An 18,565-nucleotide genomic window follows, 5' to 3' on the forward strand; every position below is an offset into this window, starting at 1 on the left:
GCAGAAGAAGAAGAAGAAGAAGAAGAAGAAGAAGAAGAAGAAGAAGAAGAAGAAGAAGAAGAAGAAGAAGAAAAGGGCTTTTTAGCACTTTTAAATATTGGCATCCTGATACAATGTTCCAATTGACTATTCTAGTTGTGACTATCTATATTATAGGTTTTCCTTTACATTAAGAAGAGGATTGATTTTAAAAAAATATTGCCTGTATACAAATGCATCTAAAGAAGCACAAAATCACCAAATCTCAGAGAAGGACAGGACCCTAAAGGCCAACCAAAACTGCCTTAAAAAGAAATTTTCTTTAAAATACCTCTGAGAAATGATCATTTATTCTTTGCCTAACTACATCTAAGGAGATCGTCATGTCTTGTTTATTTTATTTTTTATTCTCTTTAGCAATAAGCACATCAAAATCTTTGTCATATGATTTTGAAAAATTAAAATATTTTTACAATTGGGAATGTTTATATGGTAGGTACTATTCATAGGACTACCATATTAACACAATTGTCTAGAATCATCAACTATAACTGGAGTATGTCAGAGTCACAAACACACTTTCATAGATAGAGAATGAGATTTATTTAAGATTTTTTTCATGGTTAGGCATAATAGTAATTATCTGGTCCAATATGTTGTTTTCACAGATGAGGAAACTGACCCTCAGAAAGTAATAAGCCCAAGATCACACAGCTAGTTAATAGTAAAACTATAAATGCTGATCTATTGGCATCTAATCATTTCTTCAGTCATTTACTATGCCACATGACCTCCTGCTATCCATAGATAATTGAAGTACATACCATCTCTGGAAATTATATTCTGTAGATATATTGGCAAATACAACTAGTATCTAATTGTTTTGCCTTCCCCAAACTGTGACTATTCTCTTTAATGAGCTGAATTGTTCATGTTTTTTTAAATTATATAATAGATTTTAAAAAGGATTCAATAATGCCTACCTTGAAAGTTTCAGAACTGTTTAATTACTTAGTCCATTTTATTTGTATTTGTTGATTCTGAAATGATTCTATATACAACATAGGCTGAGTATATAATGTAAGTAAGCAACTGATGTAGAAAGTCAATAGAGGGAGAAAGAGTTTAGATCATGAGAAGAGCCAATATCAGAGTCAGAATGTTAGTGGTAGAATGCCACTGTATTCAAGTCCTGCCTCTGACACATTCTAGTTGTGGAAAAGTCACTTAATCTTTCAGTGCTCTAGACCTAGAGTAAATCTTCAAGACTCTTAAACTGCTGAACAATTGCTTAGCAGCATTGGTAGAAGGAATTTCCTTTTTGGAAGTACTCCTCCAAAGAAAAAGATGTTCCAGATTCCCCTTCCCCCAAAGAGAAGGGCCATCTTCATGTTATGGATAATATTTTCTTCTTCTTTTTGAATTGCAGCTCTTAAAAACTCAAGGTGACAACCTGGGCTGAAATTTGGTTATGATGCCAAAAAAGAATGAAGAAAAATCAGAGGTGAAATAATGGAATGTAAGCCCTTTGAGAGAAGAGATTTTTTTTTACTTTTATCCTTAACATGTAGCACAATGAACAGCATATAATAGGTGCTTTAAAATGCTGTTTGCTGCTATCATAAGTATCTTATTAAGATGACTTTTTATTGGGTAAACTCTTGATAACAATTACATAATCCTAAAGAATTAGAACTTATACATCAAATTAATAAAAAAAAATAGTTTAGGAGTAATCGTAGCACCTCTTCTAATCCCTTTCTCCTCAACCAGGTGGGGAATTCTTATTAAAAAAGAAAGAGTAGAGTTGCCTGTCTTATCCCACTCCACTCCCTGATGTAGAAGTTAGATATAAACTTGTATATGTAGTTGTGGGGAATATTTTAAGGCATGGTGGGGGGTACTAAGAGGTTCCCTTCCAACTTTCAAATTCTGTGATTTCATGATTCCTTAACCATAGGCAGCCCAGAAATTAGGATATGGGTCCTACCAACTAGAGATGGGGATGAGGAGCATTAAAAAGAAAGTCGAAGGGATTAACAGAAAATCAACTTAATTTACTTCATAATTTAGCTTAGGGTCAGCTTTTGTTTGCTAAAGTAAAAATGCCATTTTTTACTACTACTTCTTCAAATCATACACTCACTAAAGGAATAAGGGTCTTCTTTCTTAATTAATCAAGGATCAACAGTGTCAAGAAAGAGGTCCTCTGGTTCCCAGTTTACAGCTTTTTTTCTAACTGATATTCTTGCAGTTAAGCAGGGTGAGATGATTGCCAGAAAGGAAGAGGCTAGTGGTGGTCAGAAATAATTCTATAGAAGACTTCTGGAACTAGAACAGGTTTCATCCTGTTAGAAAAGATGAAAATATCAGGATCTCTTTAATACTGGGAAATATAAGAGTACCAATAAGGAAAAACTTCTATGACACTGGATGATTTCCTACCCCTTTTCAATGCTTGTCGATATTGATTCTCTCTGTCTAACCTCCCTCCCAGACACACACACACCACACAAGAAAGAAATAGATTACAAAACAAAGGTCACTAGGTTAGTCATCCTGATTTCTTTTGATCTTTATTATAGAAATTTGAATAAAAATGCTCTTAATTTTTTACTTACCAAACTTATGCTGTTCTTTTCCCCCTGCACCAGACTTTTATTTCAGTCATATTTATTTCAATTATGTAGGCCCATATGCTCTCTGACTAGATAGTTCATATGAGCAACAGCAAAATCTACCTCCTAGTTGGTTTATGGTGCACAGAAGTGAGTGAATGTCTTCATAAGGCAGTATGGTTCCTCACAAGCTAAATGTCAGTGGTGCTCATTACTAAATGAGAACACAATGACACTTCCAAATACCAGTGAGAACATACTCTTCTGTTGGGTAACAGGACATTTTTTTTACACATTTAGATTTCTGAAGAACTTTTTAAAAGATTTTTTTCTGTATTATTTTGGGCAAAAATGAAGTTAATTTCTTAGTACAATGAATACTTATTCTTAATATTCATTCACATTTCCAGTGATTAAGTAGTACCTCTGGTCTGTTAAATCCAAAACAGAGGAGTTTGTATAAAAATGAAACAAAAAAATACATGGTATATAAAACTCTTCCTCTCTGAATTGTACGGAAATATTGGAAGTTATAACATTTTGATGAACTTTTGTTTATTAATGTGGATGGTTCACTGCTATTATGGCGTGAAGTTAAAGACAAATGGGAGCATATCTATTCTTATTATAGTGCTACTTCTAATTTAATGTAATACTTTTAAAAATTCACATGGATATGTGTAAACCTGGAGTCAGAAGTGTTGAGGCTTAATCTTGAGTTTTGTTTCTTAATAGGTGTGTAGTCTTTGGTGAATTGTTTGAATACACTTTAAGCTTCTGTAAAATAGATATGTCACAGAGCTTTTGTGAATAAAGTACTTTGTAAATCAAAAAGTGATAAAAAGAATGAATTAATTAACATAATTATCATCATTATAGTTACTATTTTTAAGACAACCATGCAGTTTACATTTTATGGATAATCAAAATGTGACCAGAGTTTTATTCCCAAATATTTCTAACACTTAAAACTTCAATTACTGACTTATCTATAAATGATGGGTGAGAAAACACATTTCCAACAGAAAACTAAAATCAACTAGGCATTTAGTTATTATAATACACAATAAACCATTTGGGGGAGGGGAACAAAAGATGCCTTGCTTAATTGTTTATAAATTGTTGAGACAGTCCAAATTCTCTGTATGCTCAGATTATGTAATTTACTCAGCATGTGCAATCTCGACTCTTCAACAATATAGATAACAGCAGTAATAGTTTAATTGCAACTTAAAATTCAAAGAGATAAACATGCCTGTTTCTTTTAACCAGGGGTTACAATTACTTTTAAACATAGGGGGAAGGCACATCTGTGAGAAGAGCTTACTTTGTCAAGGAAAGTAACCAGCCACTAGCTGTAATATAAACAGCCAAGAGAGGAAACAGCCAGAGCGAAAAGTAGAACTACAAGCAAAAGTTGAGTAGTGGATCAGTAGGCGTGAGATGTAGTAAACAGGCCCCAAAAGTAGGTGGGTAGGGAAAGGAAAGTTTTTAGTTTCCAAATGTCCTGCATTTTAATAACAGGCCCGACAATGAATAGAAACAAGCATTTCCCCATCCTCACAAAGCTCTCCAAAGTATCTTCCTTGTTAATAGCCCTTTCATTTCAGCACCAGGGAAAGAGGGACAGCGCCCTTGACAGTAATAGCACACTGGACTCCCTCCTTTTATCAACAGAAAAGTCCTCTAAAGTATTCTTCTTTCTTTCCTTTTTTATTTATTTGGCTAATTAGTTTTTATGGGTCGGAGTGAGAAGAGTACACTTACTTGATAGCACAGACAAAAATATGAAAGGAATAAATGAAACACTTTTTAAATTTATTTTAAAGAGAGGACTGTCCCTAAGGAGTCTTTTCATTTGAAACTTGACAGAAGGCCATTGGAGGAAAAAAGTAGTTTGATTGGAACAAATAGTTTCAGGTTACTAGTCTGAATTTTATGAAGGAAGGTCTCAGATTTACTCATTGACAACTGAAAGCCTCAGTTCTTTTCACTGCTCTATAATGGTGTTTTTTTCTTCTTTTTTTTTTTTTTATGGAGAAAATACCAGTGAAATGTAAATAAACCATGATCGATAAAACTGCCATACTCTTTAACTACAAAATTAATTTGAAAGCAATAAGCATTGTATGAGAATAACATGAATCAATTAGTTAAAGGAATAATAAACTGCTATCCTACCTTCTCCCATCTCTTCAAAACATTTTTTTTTGCATTTGTGCATACCTCATTAGGAATGGTCTAATAGTAAGGTGTATATATATATACATATATATATATACACACACACAGCTTCCCAGGACACATATAACAATCATAAACCCAACCTCAAATACTCAAGGGAAGGATTTAAGTATATACTAAAATGATTATTACACTGAATACTTAAGCATGAGGATAAAACACACTGCCATTGCTTTTCTTAAGGTTCTTCTTATATTTCAGAGCTAAAGTGTATAGAAGATCAGAAAATCACCAATACCACCCCAAAAAAGTTGAGTACATTTCTACTATGAGAGAATGAAGACACAAGATGGGGGATTTTATTTCTTGATTTAGTCACACAGCTGGGGATGATGACTTTGTGAAAATTATAATAAATATTATTTTTAAAAAAGTTTTCCCCATTATGTCTTAAATAGAGGAAAGGACGGTATTCTAGCAGTTACCAAGTAAAAGCATAGCAATGAAGTCAGCCTACATAAAAGAGTCTTAAGGTTACCTACAAGGTACTAATAGCACCAATAGCTGACTGCTGAAGCAAATGGGTTTCACCGGTCAACCTCGATCTGGTTTCATGGAGGCACTTCCAACTTGCTCAGCACTTCTTTGCTCTTCCTCCCTCTGTCCTTCCTTTCCTTCTCAGACTCAAATATTATTTTCACTTATTTTCATTTGGGTCTCTTTGGTCACAGGTTAGTGTCAACCACTAAACCCTCAAACACATGAAGTGAAAACATCACTGCCATCATCACCACTGCTACTATCCTTATTTTCCTACAAACTCCTTGGAGAAACATTCATTATAATCCCCCAGAAAGACAACATTCAGACAGGGAGACAAACACTATAGCAGTGGTTCTCTGTCCCTGAGTTCTGCCCCATGTGCGACCCCACACAAACTGATCTCTTCAAAAACCTTCTCACCTCACAGACTGCCCCAACCCCTTTCTAGGTTATTTTCATTATGAATAAAATTTTCTTTTCCCCTACTGCCTTACACTAGTATATGACTAGATGGGAAAATCCAAGTATGACACTTTCAAAGAATGTCATATTTCATATGCTACTCTACCCCCTCCCCCTCTCCACAAATATACACACACCACACACCCTCTTTACTCTGGCGACACAAAGAGAGTGAGTGAAGGAGTGAGTGCAGGGCACTCTGCCTGAGCAGGTTGGGGAGCAGGGGTGGGAAGAGGAGCGGAGCGCAGGGAGAGGAGTGGGAGACCACTGGAGGGGGCGGGGGACTGAGCCAGGCGGAGAGAGGAAGGGAGGAAGGGGAAGCAAAGAGGGTCGTTCTTACCTGCCCCTAGGTTAAAGGAGATCCTAGCCTCGGCGAGATATGGGGTATCGCTCTTGGACCGGACTCTCCTGATGGGCCGCCGGTCTATATCATCCTCCGAAGATGCCGCCATTAATGTGGGAGGAAGGAGCAGGGTCGCCCGGCGAGCTGAGAGGGAGAAGGAGATGGAGAGAGAAGCGGAAAAGAGGAGGAGGGGAGAGGAAGAGGCGCACACACATAAAAAGGGGGATGGGAAGGGAGAAAGGGGGATGGGAAGGGAGAGGGGAGGGGGACGGGGAAGGAGGGGAAAAAGAGAGGGAAAAAGAAAAAGAGGGAGAGAGAAACAGAGAGAAGGAGAGAATGGGGGAAGGGAGAGAAAGAAAATCCGTTAAGGATCTATGGACTGGAGCAGAGATCAGGCAATCACTCCTTTCAGTCCAGTCCCCCACCCACGCACCCCACCCCTGCAGCCCTTTGCCATAGGGCAAGGGGGTTCAGTGTCCTCTACTGACCCCAGCCCCTATCCTGATCCTCAGCTATCAGCAGAGATAGGAAGCCACAGGCTTAAAATTCTAAGGAAAAGATGCCCAGTCAGCAGTGTATCTCTCCCTGCCAAATATACTTACACTGCTCTTCATGTGTGTTCACATACTATTATCTGAATAAACAATACTGTCCTTGTTGAAGGTATTCTAGGTTGTTTCACTGATCTTGCTTTTCCTTAGTAGACTCATTAAACTGTGGTAGCCTAGATCATTGACTGTAAGGGAAGAGGTGAAAGCTGCCGCATTGGGGATATCTCTAGGGAACACCACTCTTCACCTCAGGGTGTTCAAGTGAAAATTTGACCTTTCCTGAAAAGTACAAACGCTTTTTGCTTTGCTTTCCCCAGGTTGGGGGTGAAGAAAGACTGAATACATATATTTCAACTTAATTCATTGCAATAGTTATTTATTAATTCAGTAGACATTAATCAAACACCTAATACTGCAAGTACTTAATAACTGCAAGTTACTGATCTCGGTGCTGGAGATACAAAGACAGAAAGGAAAGAGTCCCTGCCCCCCAAAAGCTTATGCTCTACTATGGTGGCACATATGAAAATAAGTGAAAAAAGTAGAGATTGAAAGGGGTAAGGGAAAGATGAAAGTGGGAGAGGAAAAGTTGAGGTTGGAGAAACATTTATAAGAGGCAAGGAATCAGAGCAGGTTTTACAGAGGGATTAACCCTTGAGCTGAACTTTGAAGATAAAGGATTCCAATATAGCCTTATGTGAAGAGGGATAGAGAGGTAGAGGAGTAGAGAATGTCTCATCTTGGAAATAGTTAGTATTCTTGCTTTACTATTATGATGAGAGTGTGAAGGTTGGAGATGTGTTGTATAAGGTATTAAGTGACCGACTGTGGGATCCAGATGTTGGTAGTTGCTCTTTTATTTTATTTGACCTACTTGTCAGTCTTTTGAGCTGGTGAAAGGGGCGATGAGTTAGTCATGACCATTCCTTCTTCTATTTTGCTGTGTAAATGAAATCATAATTTATTTAGAGAAACATAGCCTTACGTTTGAGCTCCTCATTCTTTCAGTATTCCAGAAGTTCAGGAAAATAATACGGTAATTCTGGGTTTACTCTTCTTCCAAAAGAGTTAAGGTACTTTGTTGTGTATTGTATTCATTTAGATTTTTTTCTTAGCCTTCATGAATGGCTTTAAAAATGTTCTTGAAAACAATTGCAACTTCCATGTTCTTCTTCATGTTTCTAGTTTTTATTTAAAAATACTTTTCCATGTCCTGCGGTTACCTTCCTTTCTTCCTTGAAAATGTTAACATAAAAATAATTTAAAATGAATCTTTCTAGCATTTCTTCTTTCTCTGCTTTCAATTATTCTTACTTGGTCCCCTCACTGTAATCTCTTCTATTTATTTAGCCATGATTCCATATTTTACCATTTCTGACCATGACCATCTTCTTTTGTTACTTAAGTGCAAAATCTTCTCTCCTCTTCTTTGCTTTCTTGATTTGAGGTTATAATCCCTATATTTCTAATCTATTGAGCTATGGCATTCTCTGTGTATTCTTTAAGATCTCTTACCTTTAAAATATCCTATAAAAGGGAGTGATGAGAATGTCACTAACTTTACAATTAAATGGAGGGGGCAACTAGGTGACTCAGCAGATTGAGAACCAGGTCTAGGGATAGGAGGTCCTGCATTCAAATATGACATCATACATTTCCTAGCTTTGTGACCTGTAATGCAGAATTGCTGCAAGAATCTCTTGCATTTGCAAAATCACCAGAAGTGATCCTGGCAGTTAGGGAAACAGAACAATGGGCAAGTCACTTAACCCCTGTTGCCTAGTCCTTACTGCCTTGGAATCAATACACATCAATACACATTATTGATTCTAAAACTGAAGATGAGGATTTTAATAAAATAATTAAATGGCAAATTTGAACCAGTTTTAAAAATCTTCTTATTTTTAGAACTTCTTATGATATACTTCATCATATTTTATCCTCTAAAACAGGGGTCTGCAAGGTATGGCTCTTGAGCCATATCTGGCTCTTTTGAGGGCCAGATATGGCTCTTTCTGCAGGAGCAATAAAGTCAATTTTTTTTCAGGCACTGTTACAGGAGCGCGCACTGTGAGCACTGTACGGTTCTCACGAAATTACATTTTAAAAAATGTGGCATTTATGGCTCTCACAGCAAAAAAGGTTGCCGACCCCTGCTCTAAAACTTTAAAAGTCATCTTCTGTTTGATATGTAGTTGGCTAAACTAGATAAATCCCACATTATTCTAATTCTCTAGAAATTTTCTGTTATCTCTACTTTTAAAAGACTAGCATATAGATAGATATACAGATGTGCACATACATACATGCATATAGTATACATACATGTGCATATGTATACATTCACATATATATTATTTAAGGTTTGTGGAATTTTCTATGCGTCCTCATTTTCTCATCTGATCCTCATGTTTCCATAAGGATCAGCTTAGAAAAATTACTATAACTATCTTAGAGATAAGGAAAACAAGGTTTCAAAACTTTGTATGCCCCAGGCATACAGTTAATAATTGGCCAAGAATGGGCTTGTATCTGTCCTCTTGGTGCCAGTGTGAATGGTGACCTATAGATTAGTCTTGTCCTCTTCAATGGTAGAGAAAGAAGATGAGAGGCAATTGGTAGCATGTACATATTGGGGTAAGGAGTAGGAAAAGCAATATGGTTCATTTTATAATTTTTCACTTTTTTGACACTTTGAAATGTTCCATATATATGAATTTGCCAAATAAATGAAATTTATTTTTAAGGCACTGGCCTTGACTATTTTTATGAAAATCTATAAACCACATTATATATATAGTCTTCCCATGTTTCCTAAAATAACCTCTTAGTGACCAAAGGTTATTATTATGATCATTAGTTATCTTACCATATTAAAATTTAGTACTTTTCTATTTCCTCCATATTTTGGGGCTACCATACCTGACTCTTGCAGTACTTCCCATGCTAATCTACTATGTTCTGAGCAATAACCTAACTAATATTGTTAAAAAATATGTGTGTACATAACGAATAAATAAGCCATTCAAGCTATGAATATCTGGAGGGATTTTCCTGGGTAGAGGAGGATAGCAATTTTATTGTAACTTTGTGATAACTATTTTAGTATTTAGAGGACATTAAGAAAATCCTTTTTAACTTCATGGATTGTATCTAGGATGGCTGAAGCTGGTAGAAGGCTACACTTTGGATTGTTGGAATGTCCTTGTAAATAATGATTTGATAAAGATGAAAGATAAAGTCTAAGTCTATATGTACAACCTGGATCGAGTTTTTTCCTTTGTTTATTTTCAGCTAGCTTGACCTTTTAAAATGAAAATATTTTAATCTGACTTTTCTTTGTTGTCAGTCAAAATGGTCAGATCATAATATTATCATAGGCACAAGAGAAAAATATCCTTATTAACTTCTGTCAATGCAGTAATGTATATGTGCAAGTAGCATATGCATATATATATATACTTGTATATATATATATATAATATTATATTTGTATGACTTAGAAAGTGTATAAAGTGAATAAAAGTGATATGTGATTAGAGGAGAAATTGCTTCTGGATGGGAAGGGGTAGAAGTGCCATTGGCAAAATGAAAGACTTCAAGAAGATCATGTTATTTGACTCCTGCCTTAAAGAGTGGAAAAGAGTCAATTGATAGGAATAACTTTGATCCAGAACAACAAAAATTAAGTATCTATGCAAAGCTCTATGCTTTGGGAGAAATAAAGTCTAGATAATAATAATAATAACAACAGCTAACATGTATATAGTACTTACTATGTGCTAGGTACATGCTAAAACTTTATAATTATTATTTCACTTGATCCTTAAAACTACCCTGGGAGGTAGGTTCTAGTATCCCTATTTTATAGGTGAGGAACCTGAGACAAAAAGGTTAAGTGACTTGCCCAGGATCACATAGCTAGTAAGTATCTAAGGCTGGATATGAACTCAGTTCTTCCTGACTCTCAGACCTGTCACTCTATCACTTGATGTGATCCTTAATATTAAGGAACTTTGAATAGAAAGATAGAGAAGGGACATTATTGATGGTACTGTTTAGCAGAAAGAGTTAAAAGGTTGCATTCCATTGTATGTGGCTGAGATTATCTTCAGAGAGACAATTGAAGCTCTCCCACTCATTCTGAGTAAGCCAAATTTTGCTAAAATACACTTTTCCTCTTTGGAGTAGCCTGACACTGATTTTTATACCAACTAGTTTTAAAATCTTGTAAGAATAAATAAAATAACTTGTGCTAAAAAGACACATTGAGAGAGACTGAAACCCTAGGGTTCTGTGATTTGGGAGAAGCTCCAACAATAAAATGCTGGTCACTGATAATAGATTTCTCACTCCTTTGAGGCAAAACCAGGAAATGATAGAAATCCTAAATTTGAATCATTACTTTGTAACGCTACAGAAGAAAACCAAAGAAATTTTGAAAACATCTTCATTAGGGGGAAGCTGGGTAGCTCAATAGATTGAGAGCCAGGCCTAGAGATGGGAGGTCCTAGGTTCAAATTTGACCTCAGACATTTCCCAGCTGTGTGACCCTGGGCAAGTCATTTGACCCTCATTGCCTACCCTTAGCACTCTTCTGCCTTGGAACCAATACATAGTATTGACTCCGAGACAGAAGGTAAGAGTTTCAAAAGCAAACAAACAAATAAACAAAAATCTTCATTAAATTGCAATACAAAAATTTCAGTGTCAGAGGAGAAGAAGGCATCCTTGGGGCAAGGGATTGGGGGTCCATGCCAAAGAAACAAGGCATTGACTACTAGTTTTTAATTATCCAGGGGTTCCTCTATCCATTCACTTAGCTACACAGAATTTTAGAACTTTAAAGCCCTAATAGAACATATAGTCTCACTTCCTTATTATGAGGAATAACAATTCAATGTTCATAAAATGGTAGTGACTGACTCAAGACCATTTGGCTAATAAATCTGAGGGAAAGGCCAAGATTTCAATTCTCACAATTCTGAGGCTTAGGGAAAAATCAATTTGCAGCATTGGAAGGGATACAAGCAATGATAAGGCACCAGATCATTCCATTTTGGTTATTCCAAATGAAATAGATGGGGATGCAAAGCTCTGCATTGTAATCCCAAGAAAATTACAAGACTTAGTGGAAGGCTTCCTGGGTTTTTGAAGAGTTCTCTAGATTTGCAGAATGTAGAAAAGGGAGAAAAGTTGTAAATTGACTTATTCAGTCTTGAAAGAAGTAACTACATAGATATGATCTTTGATCCATCAGAGTTTTGAAGTATCTGAGCTCTGTTTCTGGGTGACTTCCCATCTTTACCCATCAGTACTTCCGGTTCCTTTCATTGACCTAAGGCTGCTGAACCCCAGACAAGAAACTGCATATAGAAATTCTGAGTTATTTTCTCTTATCAGAAGGAAGCATTCATGTGAATCATTTCCCAAAGCATGGACTTTCTTGATTTCCTCCATTAAGCAGAGTATCAGGGAAGTTAGGTCTCAGAACACATTGGGCTTAGAGAGAGGGAAAATACTATTTTTCAGTGTCAAGATATTGAGTTTGCTTGGAAAACAAAATAAAATCTATCTGTATGCTAAAAATGACCATTTGTGATCTGTAGTTCATTTCCCCAAACTTATTCTTGGGTACCTTAAGTAATAAAAATAAGCTTTATTCTCTGACCTTGGTGCTTTTTACATGAATTCTCTTTAATGGAGTGACTATAATTTAGTGAAATATTGCTAGTCTCAATTTTGAAGTTCAAAAGCTTTAATTAGGTTGTATTAGGTGCCCTCTGATACTCCTTATAACTTAAGAGATTCTGTGATTCTATGATATTTTAAACACAGATCACATAGAAGGTTCTTCATGTGTACAAGTATTAACTTGTCCTTAATATTTTCCTTCTAAAATGGAATAGGCTGTTGGTTGAGTTTATTTATGTATTTACATCCTGACCTGAGAAAAAGAGGAAATACGTTGGAATCTCATCTCGGACCCTACTCATAGCAACCCAAACTGAGTAATAATTATTAACATTTGACTATATAGTACTTGAGACTCATGAGAAAAATATTGAAGGCTACAGATATCACCATTATCATTTCACAGATGAGGAAACTAAAATATAGTGGAGTAAAGTGAATTGTCTTGGGTCCCCCAGTTAGCATAGAAAAAGGGAACTTTTAAATTTAGATCATCTTGACTACAAGTCTAGAACTCTATCTGATGAGACTCATTGAGTCAGTAAGGAAGAGAACACCATACTTATTATGATCTTGGGATCTAGGTTTTATTTCTGACTTTGTCACTAACTACCTACATGTGTTTTACTTTTCCAGGCCTCATCTCACTTTTCTCAGTTACAAATTAAAGGAAGTTGACTAAATAGCTTCCAAAACCCTTTTCAGGTTGAAAATTCGATTATTCTGCAAACTGTTCATTCAAACAGAAGGAAAGCCTGGCCAGTATTTCTCAGCATGTAATAAAGTATAAGATTACAAGAAGAAGTAAGACAGATAGGGCAAAGATAGGAGAAAAAAATACACACACACATTTAGAACACAAGAGGTCAAATTTAGTTTAAATTTCATCATCCAGATATTTTTCAGTCACGTTTGACTTTTCATGACCTAATTTGGGGTTTTCTTGGTAAAGATACTGGAGCAGTTTGTGATTTCCTTCTTCAGTTTATTTTGCAAATGAGGAAATGAAGGCAAAGAGAGTTCAATGACTTGCCCACAATCATATAGCTCATAAGTGCCTAAGGTCAGATTTGAATGCAGGAAGATGAGTCTTCCTCATTCCTCAGATACCACTTTATCCTCTGCACCATCTAGGTGTCCCTGAATTTCAGATAGATTCTTTTAATTCTGTTGTAAACTCTACTGACCTCAGACTGTCATGATCACATCATAAAATATATCAGAAATACTCTGAGGAAAAATATGGCATGGCAGATTATTAACTATTTGTGCAATTAGCGAAATAATCTCCTGTTCTATGGCTAGCTATATGTTTCCCCTTTTGGTAAAGGAGATGATAAAATTTGATTTTTTCCCATCTATGTCTAGTTATTTCATTTATGTAACCTAATCATAAAAGGATCAAATGAGTTATAATATGCAAAATGCTTTACAAACCTTAAAGTACTCTATAAATACTAGCTATTAGTCATGCAGTGAATAGAGTGTTGGACCTAAAAGCAGGAAGACCAGAATTCAGATCCTTCCTCAAACATATACTAGCTGTGTGACCCTGGAAAATGTACTTAATTTCTGCTTTAGGTTCCTCAAGTGTAGAATGGGGATTATGATGCCATCTACCTCCTAGAATTGTTGTGAGGATAAAATGAGAAAATATTTATAAAGCCCTTAATAGTGATTGGCATATAATAGACATTTAATAAATAATTTCCCCCTTCCCTTCCTTCCTCTTCCTTTCTTCCCTTCCCTCACTTCTTTCCTCCCTCTAACCTTCCTTCAATGTTCCTTTCTTTCTTTCTTTCTTTCTTTCTTTCTTTCTTTCTTTCTCTCTTTCTTTCTTTCTCTCTTTCTTTCTCTCTTTCTTTCTTTCTCTCTTTCTCTCTTTTTTCTTTCTCTCTCTTTCTCTTTCTTCTTCTTTTTCTCCTTTTTCCTTCCTTCCTTCCTAGTAATATATATGCTATTATTATGTCATTATAATGAAACCAGATTATCTAAAAACAATTAAGTTCACGTGTATTTTTAAAAATATATTCTCCCTTAGAGATATAATCCTTCTTTTGAGACAGTTGGTAATTGAAAGTCTAGAGGGAGGAAAGCCACAGAACTTGTAGTATATAAATTTATATTATGAAGTGATCTTAAAGTTGGAGAAAAAGCAGATATGGTATTTTTTGGGGGAAGGACTTTTCAGTTATACTCTCTTCTTTTTATTTCTGTTTTATGTAGAAAAAGGACAAGTCCCAGATGACAAGACCTAGACTTGCGTCTCAGATCAACCATTTCCCAGTTGTCTGATATTGAACAAGCCGTCTAATATCTCAGAATTTCTTTTTCCTCATCTATGTGAGGGGGTTATTAACATTTGTACTATATACATGACAAGGTCATTTCTTGATAATCATACATACTAAAACATTACATATTTTAACAAAAATAATGACATACATTCATAGTTGAAGTACTTTATAAAATGCTTTTTTCACAAAAAGACTCTGAAGAAAGAACTTTTGGAGTCAGATGGACATAGATCAAAGTATACTCTCTTTCACATCAGTGTATTTATGGTTTTATTTAGAGGTTTTGGCTTTGTATGAGTGTGTTCTTACAACAATGACCAATAGGGAAATATGTTTTGAATAATAATACATGTATGGCCGAGATCAGATTGCTTACCAACTCTGAGGAAGAAGTTTGAATCTCATAATTTTGAAAAGGTATGCGGAAAATCATTAGTACATGTAAGTGGGAAAATAAAATATCTTTGAATTAAAAATAAAATAAAATACAATAATACTCTGATAGGTAGGATTTTAAATTTCATTTTACATTGAAGAAACCTGTTACTCAGAAAGGTTAATTGTCCTTGGTCCTTGTCCAAATTCAAATGGAGATAATTTGTAGAATTAAAATATTGTAGAATTTTTTTAAAGTTATTCTGACTTGATGTTTGGTACTTTTTGTAGTAGTCTATATTGCCTCTAACAAAAAAGAGGGCTTTTTTCTATATTTAATATATCAAATAATAGCTAGCACTTAACAGTGCTTTATGAGTTGTAAAATACTTTGCATATATATTTTTTATCCTCACAATACTCTTATGAGGTAATTATTATTATCCCTATGTTATAGATGAGGAAACTGAGATAGATATACACATCAGTTAAGGGACTCATACAGGTTCACATAGCTACAATGTTACATAAATTTTATAACAAAATAACAAAAATCTCTGACAAAGGTCTGATTTCTCAAATATATAAGAAACTAAGTCAAATTTATAAGAAATCTAGCCATTTCTCAATTGACAAATGGTCAAGGGATATGAATGGTCAGTTTTCAGATGAAGAAACCCAAACTATCAATAACCATATGAAAAAGTGTTCTAAATCCCTCCTGATTAGAGAAATGCAAATCAAAAGAACTCTGACTTACCCTCTCACACCTAGCACATTGGCTAATATGACAGTAAAGGAAAATAATAAATGTTGGAGGCGAAATTAGGATGCTAATGCATTTCTGGTGGAGTTTGAATTGACCCAACCATTCTGGAAGGCAATTTAGAATTATACTCAAAGGGCTTTAAAAGAACACATGCCCTTTGATCCAGCAATGCCACTACTGGGTTTGTATCTCAAAGAGACAAAAAAAATGCGGAGACCTATTTGTACAAAAATATTTATAGCTATGCTTTCTGTGGTGACAAAAAATTGAAAAATGAGGGGTTGTCCCTTGATTAGGGAATGGCTGAACAAATTGTGGTATATGATGGTGATGGAATACTATTGTGCTATAAGGAATGAGAATCGCTTGATTTCTACAAGAACTGAAAAGACCTACATGAACTGATGCAGAATGAAAATGAGCAGAACCAGAAGAACATTATACACAGTAACTGAAACATTGTGGGATGATCAATTTTTTTTTTTTTGTTTTAGTAGTAGTAGGTTTTTCTACTAATAGCAGTGCAATGATCCAGGACAATACTTAGAGACTTATGAGAAAGAATACTATCCACATCTAGAGAAAGAACCGTGGGGATAGAAATGCAGAAGAAAAATATATGATTGATCACTTGTTTATATGGGTATATAATTTGGAGTTTTGGTTTTAAAAGATTACTCAATTACAAAAATGAATAATAGAGAAATAGGTTTTGAGTGATAATACATGTATAACCCAGTGGAATTGCTTGTCAGCTCTGGGAAGGAGAAAGAAAGAGGGGAGAGAGAGAACATGAATTATGTAACCATTGAAAAATAATTTAAAAAATAAAATAGAAAATAAAAAATGAAGTTTAGAATCAGTAGAAGAATTGTATAACTTCCTGAAAATGGTCCAGCCTTGTTCTCCTCTTTCTTTTCAACTCTGGACTAATCTTATCATCCATCTGTCCTGTCTCAGCTATACATAGTGTTGGACAAGCTTTAAAGGGTTTAACATCTAAATGTAGGTTGAAATCTTGGCAATATACAGTATTTATCCACTTGGTCTTATTGTGTGGATGAGTAGGCAAAACTTTGCGTGATTAGAGATATTTTCCAGGAAGCTCTACAATATTCTAGAACTTGATACAGTAAACATAATGTTATCTGCAAATAAAAGCACATAGATGACCTCACCAACCCCTTAAAGCATCATCTCAATTTGAATTCTGAGCAGGATTTCCTCAAGCAGAGTGATGAATACTTTTAGTAACCATATACTTCCCCTCCTCTGAATTTGACGATCAGAGTCTCATTGAAAAAAATTATTTCTATTATTAGACTATCCAAGGAATTGTGAATTAATTTATTAAATAATTGGAAGACATCTCTCTATAAAAGATCCTTAATCAAACACCTTTTCATAATTCATAAATAAAATCTATTAATTAAGACACATGTATTAATCATCTGCTATATGCCAGGCACCATCCTAGGTACTGAAAATTAAATACAATAAACAAAAAAGACTTCTTGCTTTGAAGGAGCATATTTTCTTTTTCTTATATTTAAAAATATGATGCATTATTTTATATAATTTGCTTGTTCTATGAAGCTTGTTAGTTTTTTAAATTAACATTCTTATTAAAGATGTTTTAAATTTTAATATAGATAATTCTCATAAACATTTCACATAGATGAGAGATCGATTAATAGTTACTTATGTTTTCTCATTTACCCTTTCTTGGTACTAATAAAATCTATGATATTTTGCTCATTTTTGGTATCTTCCTCTCATTCAGATATCTTATCAGTCTCTAAATAATCTCACAGTTCTACTTTCTACGGAATAGATTTCCATATGTTGGCCTGATTTGGCTTCTTTTTCATCTTTGTTAACTTTTTTTCCTCCAACTTGTACTTCCTCTTTAAGTGCCTTGGGGATTGTGACATTAGTGTTCAAGTGTGGTTATTCCACTGTCCATGGTGGAAAATTCCAATTTCCTAAATTGACTTTTGTAAATCTTTTCAATTTTTCTTCTGTTTGTAATCCTTTTTTCATCCTAAAATACCCTAGAATTGCTTTTCCTGGTTAAATATCTTGCCACACTTTAAACTTGTTTTGCCTTCTACAACTTCTCTGCCACATGAAAAAATATTTCTCATAATACTTCCCTTTATCTTTCTTTGTAAGATTTTGCAGACTGGTTTACATTCTAATTTGGTGTTGCCTTTGGCAACCATTTCTCTCCATTTGGCAAGTAAGTTAGATGTTTACTGACTAAAATGCTTTCTGGATTCTTTTAATCTCCTTGTTATGGCAATTAATTTACATTTGTTATGCTTCTGGATGAAAGTATTGTAGTAATTTTCAATGATAATTTAAACAATTGTTTGTTTAATTAATTTGAGGTTCGATTATTTTAATTGTACTAAATATCCTTTCCTCATTATCCTTTTACTTTTTTATTATCTTTGTAAAATCTTTTCTGATGAGATTATGATCTGATTTTACCTGATGTACAGCTGACTTGAATAATTCTCACATCAACAATACATTTTTTAGAGAAGTAATTAATCTCTTTAATGGTTAAAAATTGTAGGTATATAGATTCAACTGACCTAGACACCCTTTCTTCCATGCTCTCATGTCCCTTGACCCCAAGGAATGAACATACATGTGTGTGTATATATATATACACACACACACACACACACACACACACACACACCAAGATTAGCATGATGTTGTAGAGTTTATGGTAAGTT

The 18,565-nt window shown here is 34.8% G+C and overlaps 1 protein-coding gene across 1 annotated transcript in view; it reads right to left on the minus strand.

The window, feature by feature from the left end:
* The window catches only part of PHACTR1 (phosphatase and actin regulator 1), a 647,986-nt gene that overhangs the window by 620,207 nt on the left and 9,214 nt on the right, over positions 1-18,565 (minus strand). The window contains exon 2 of the mRNA XM_044658144.1: positions 6,127-6,273. Within this exon, the coding sequence (XP_044514079.1) occupies positions 6,127-6,273 (147 nt within the window). The remainder of the gene's footprint in view (positions 1-6,126; positions 6,274-18,565) is intronic.

The sequence above is a fragment of the Gracilinanus agilis genome, chromosome 1 (assembly GCF_016433145.1).
Source record: "Gracilinanus agilis isolate LMUSP501 chromosome 1, AgileGrace, whole genome shotgun sequence".
NCBI lineage: Eukaryota > Metazoa > Chordata > Mammalia > Didelphimorphia > Didelphidae > Gracilinanus > Gracilinanus agilis.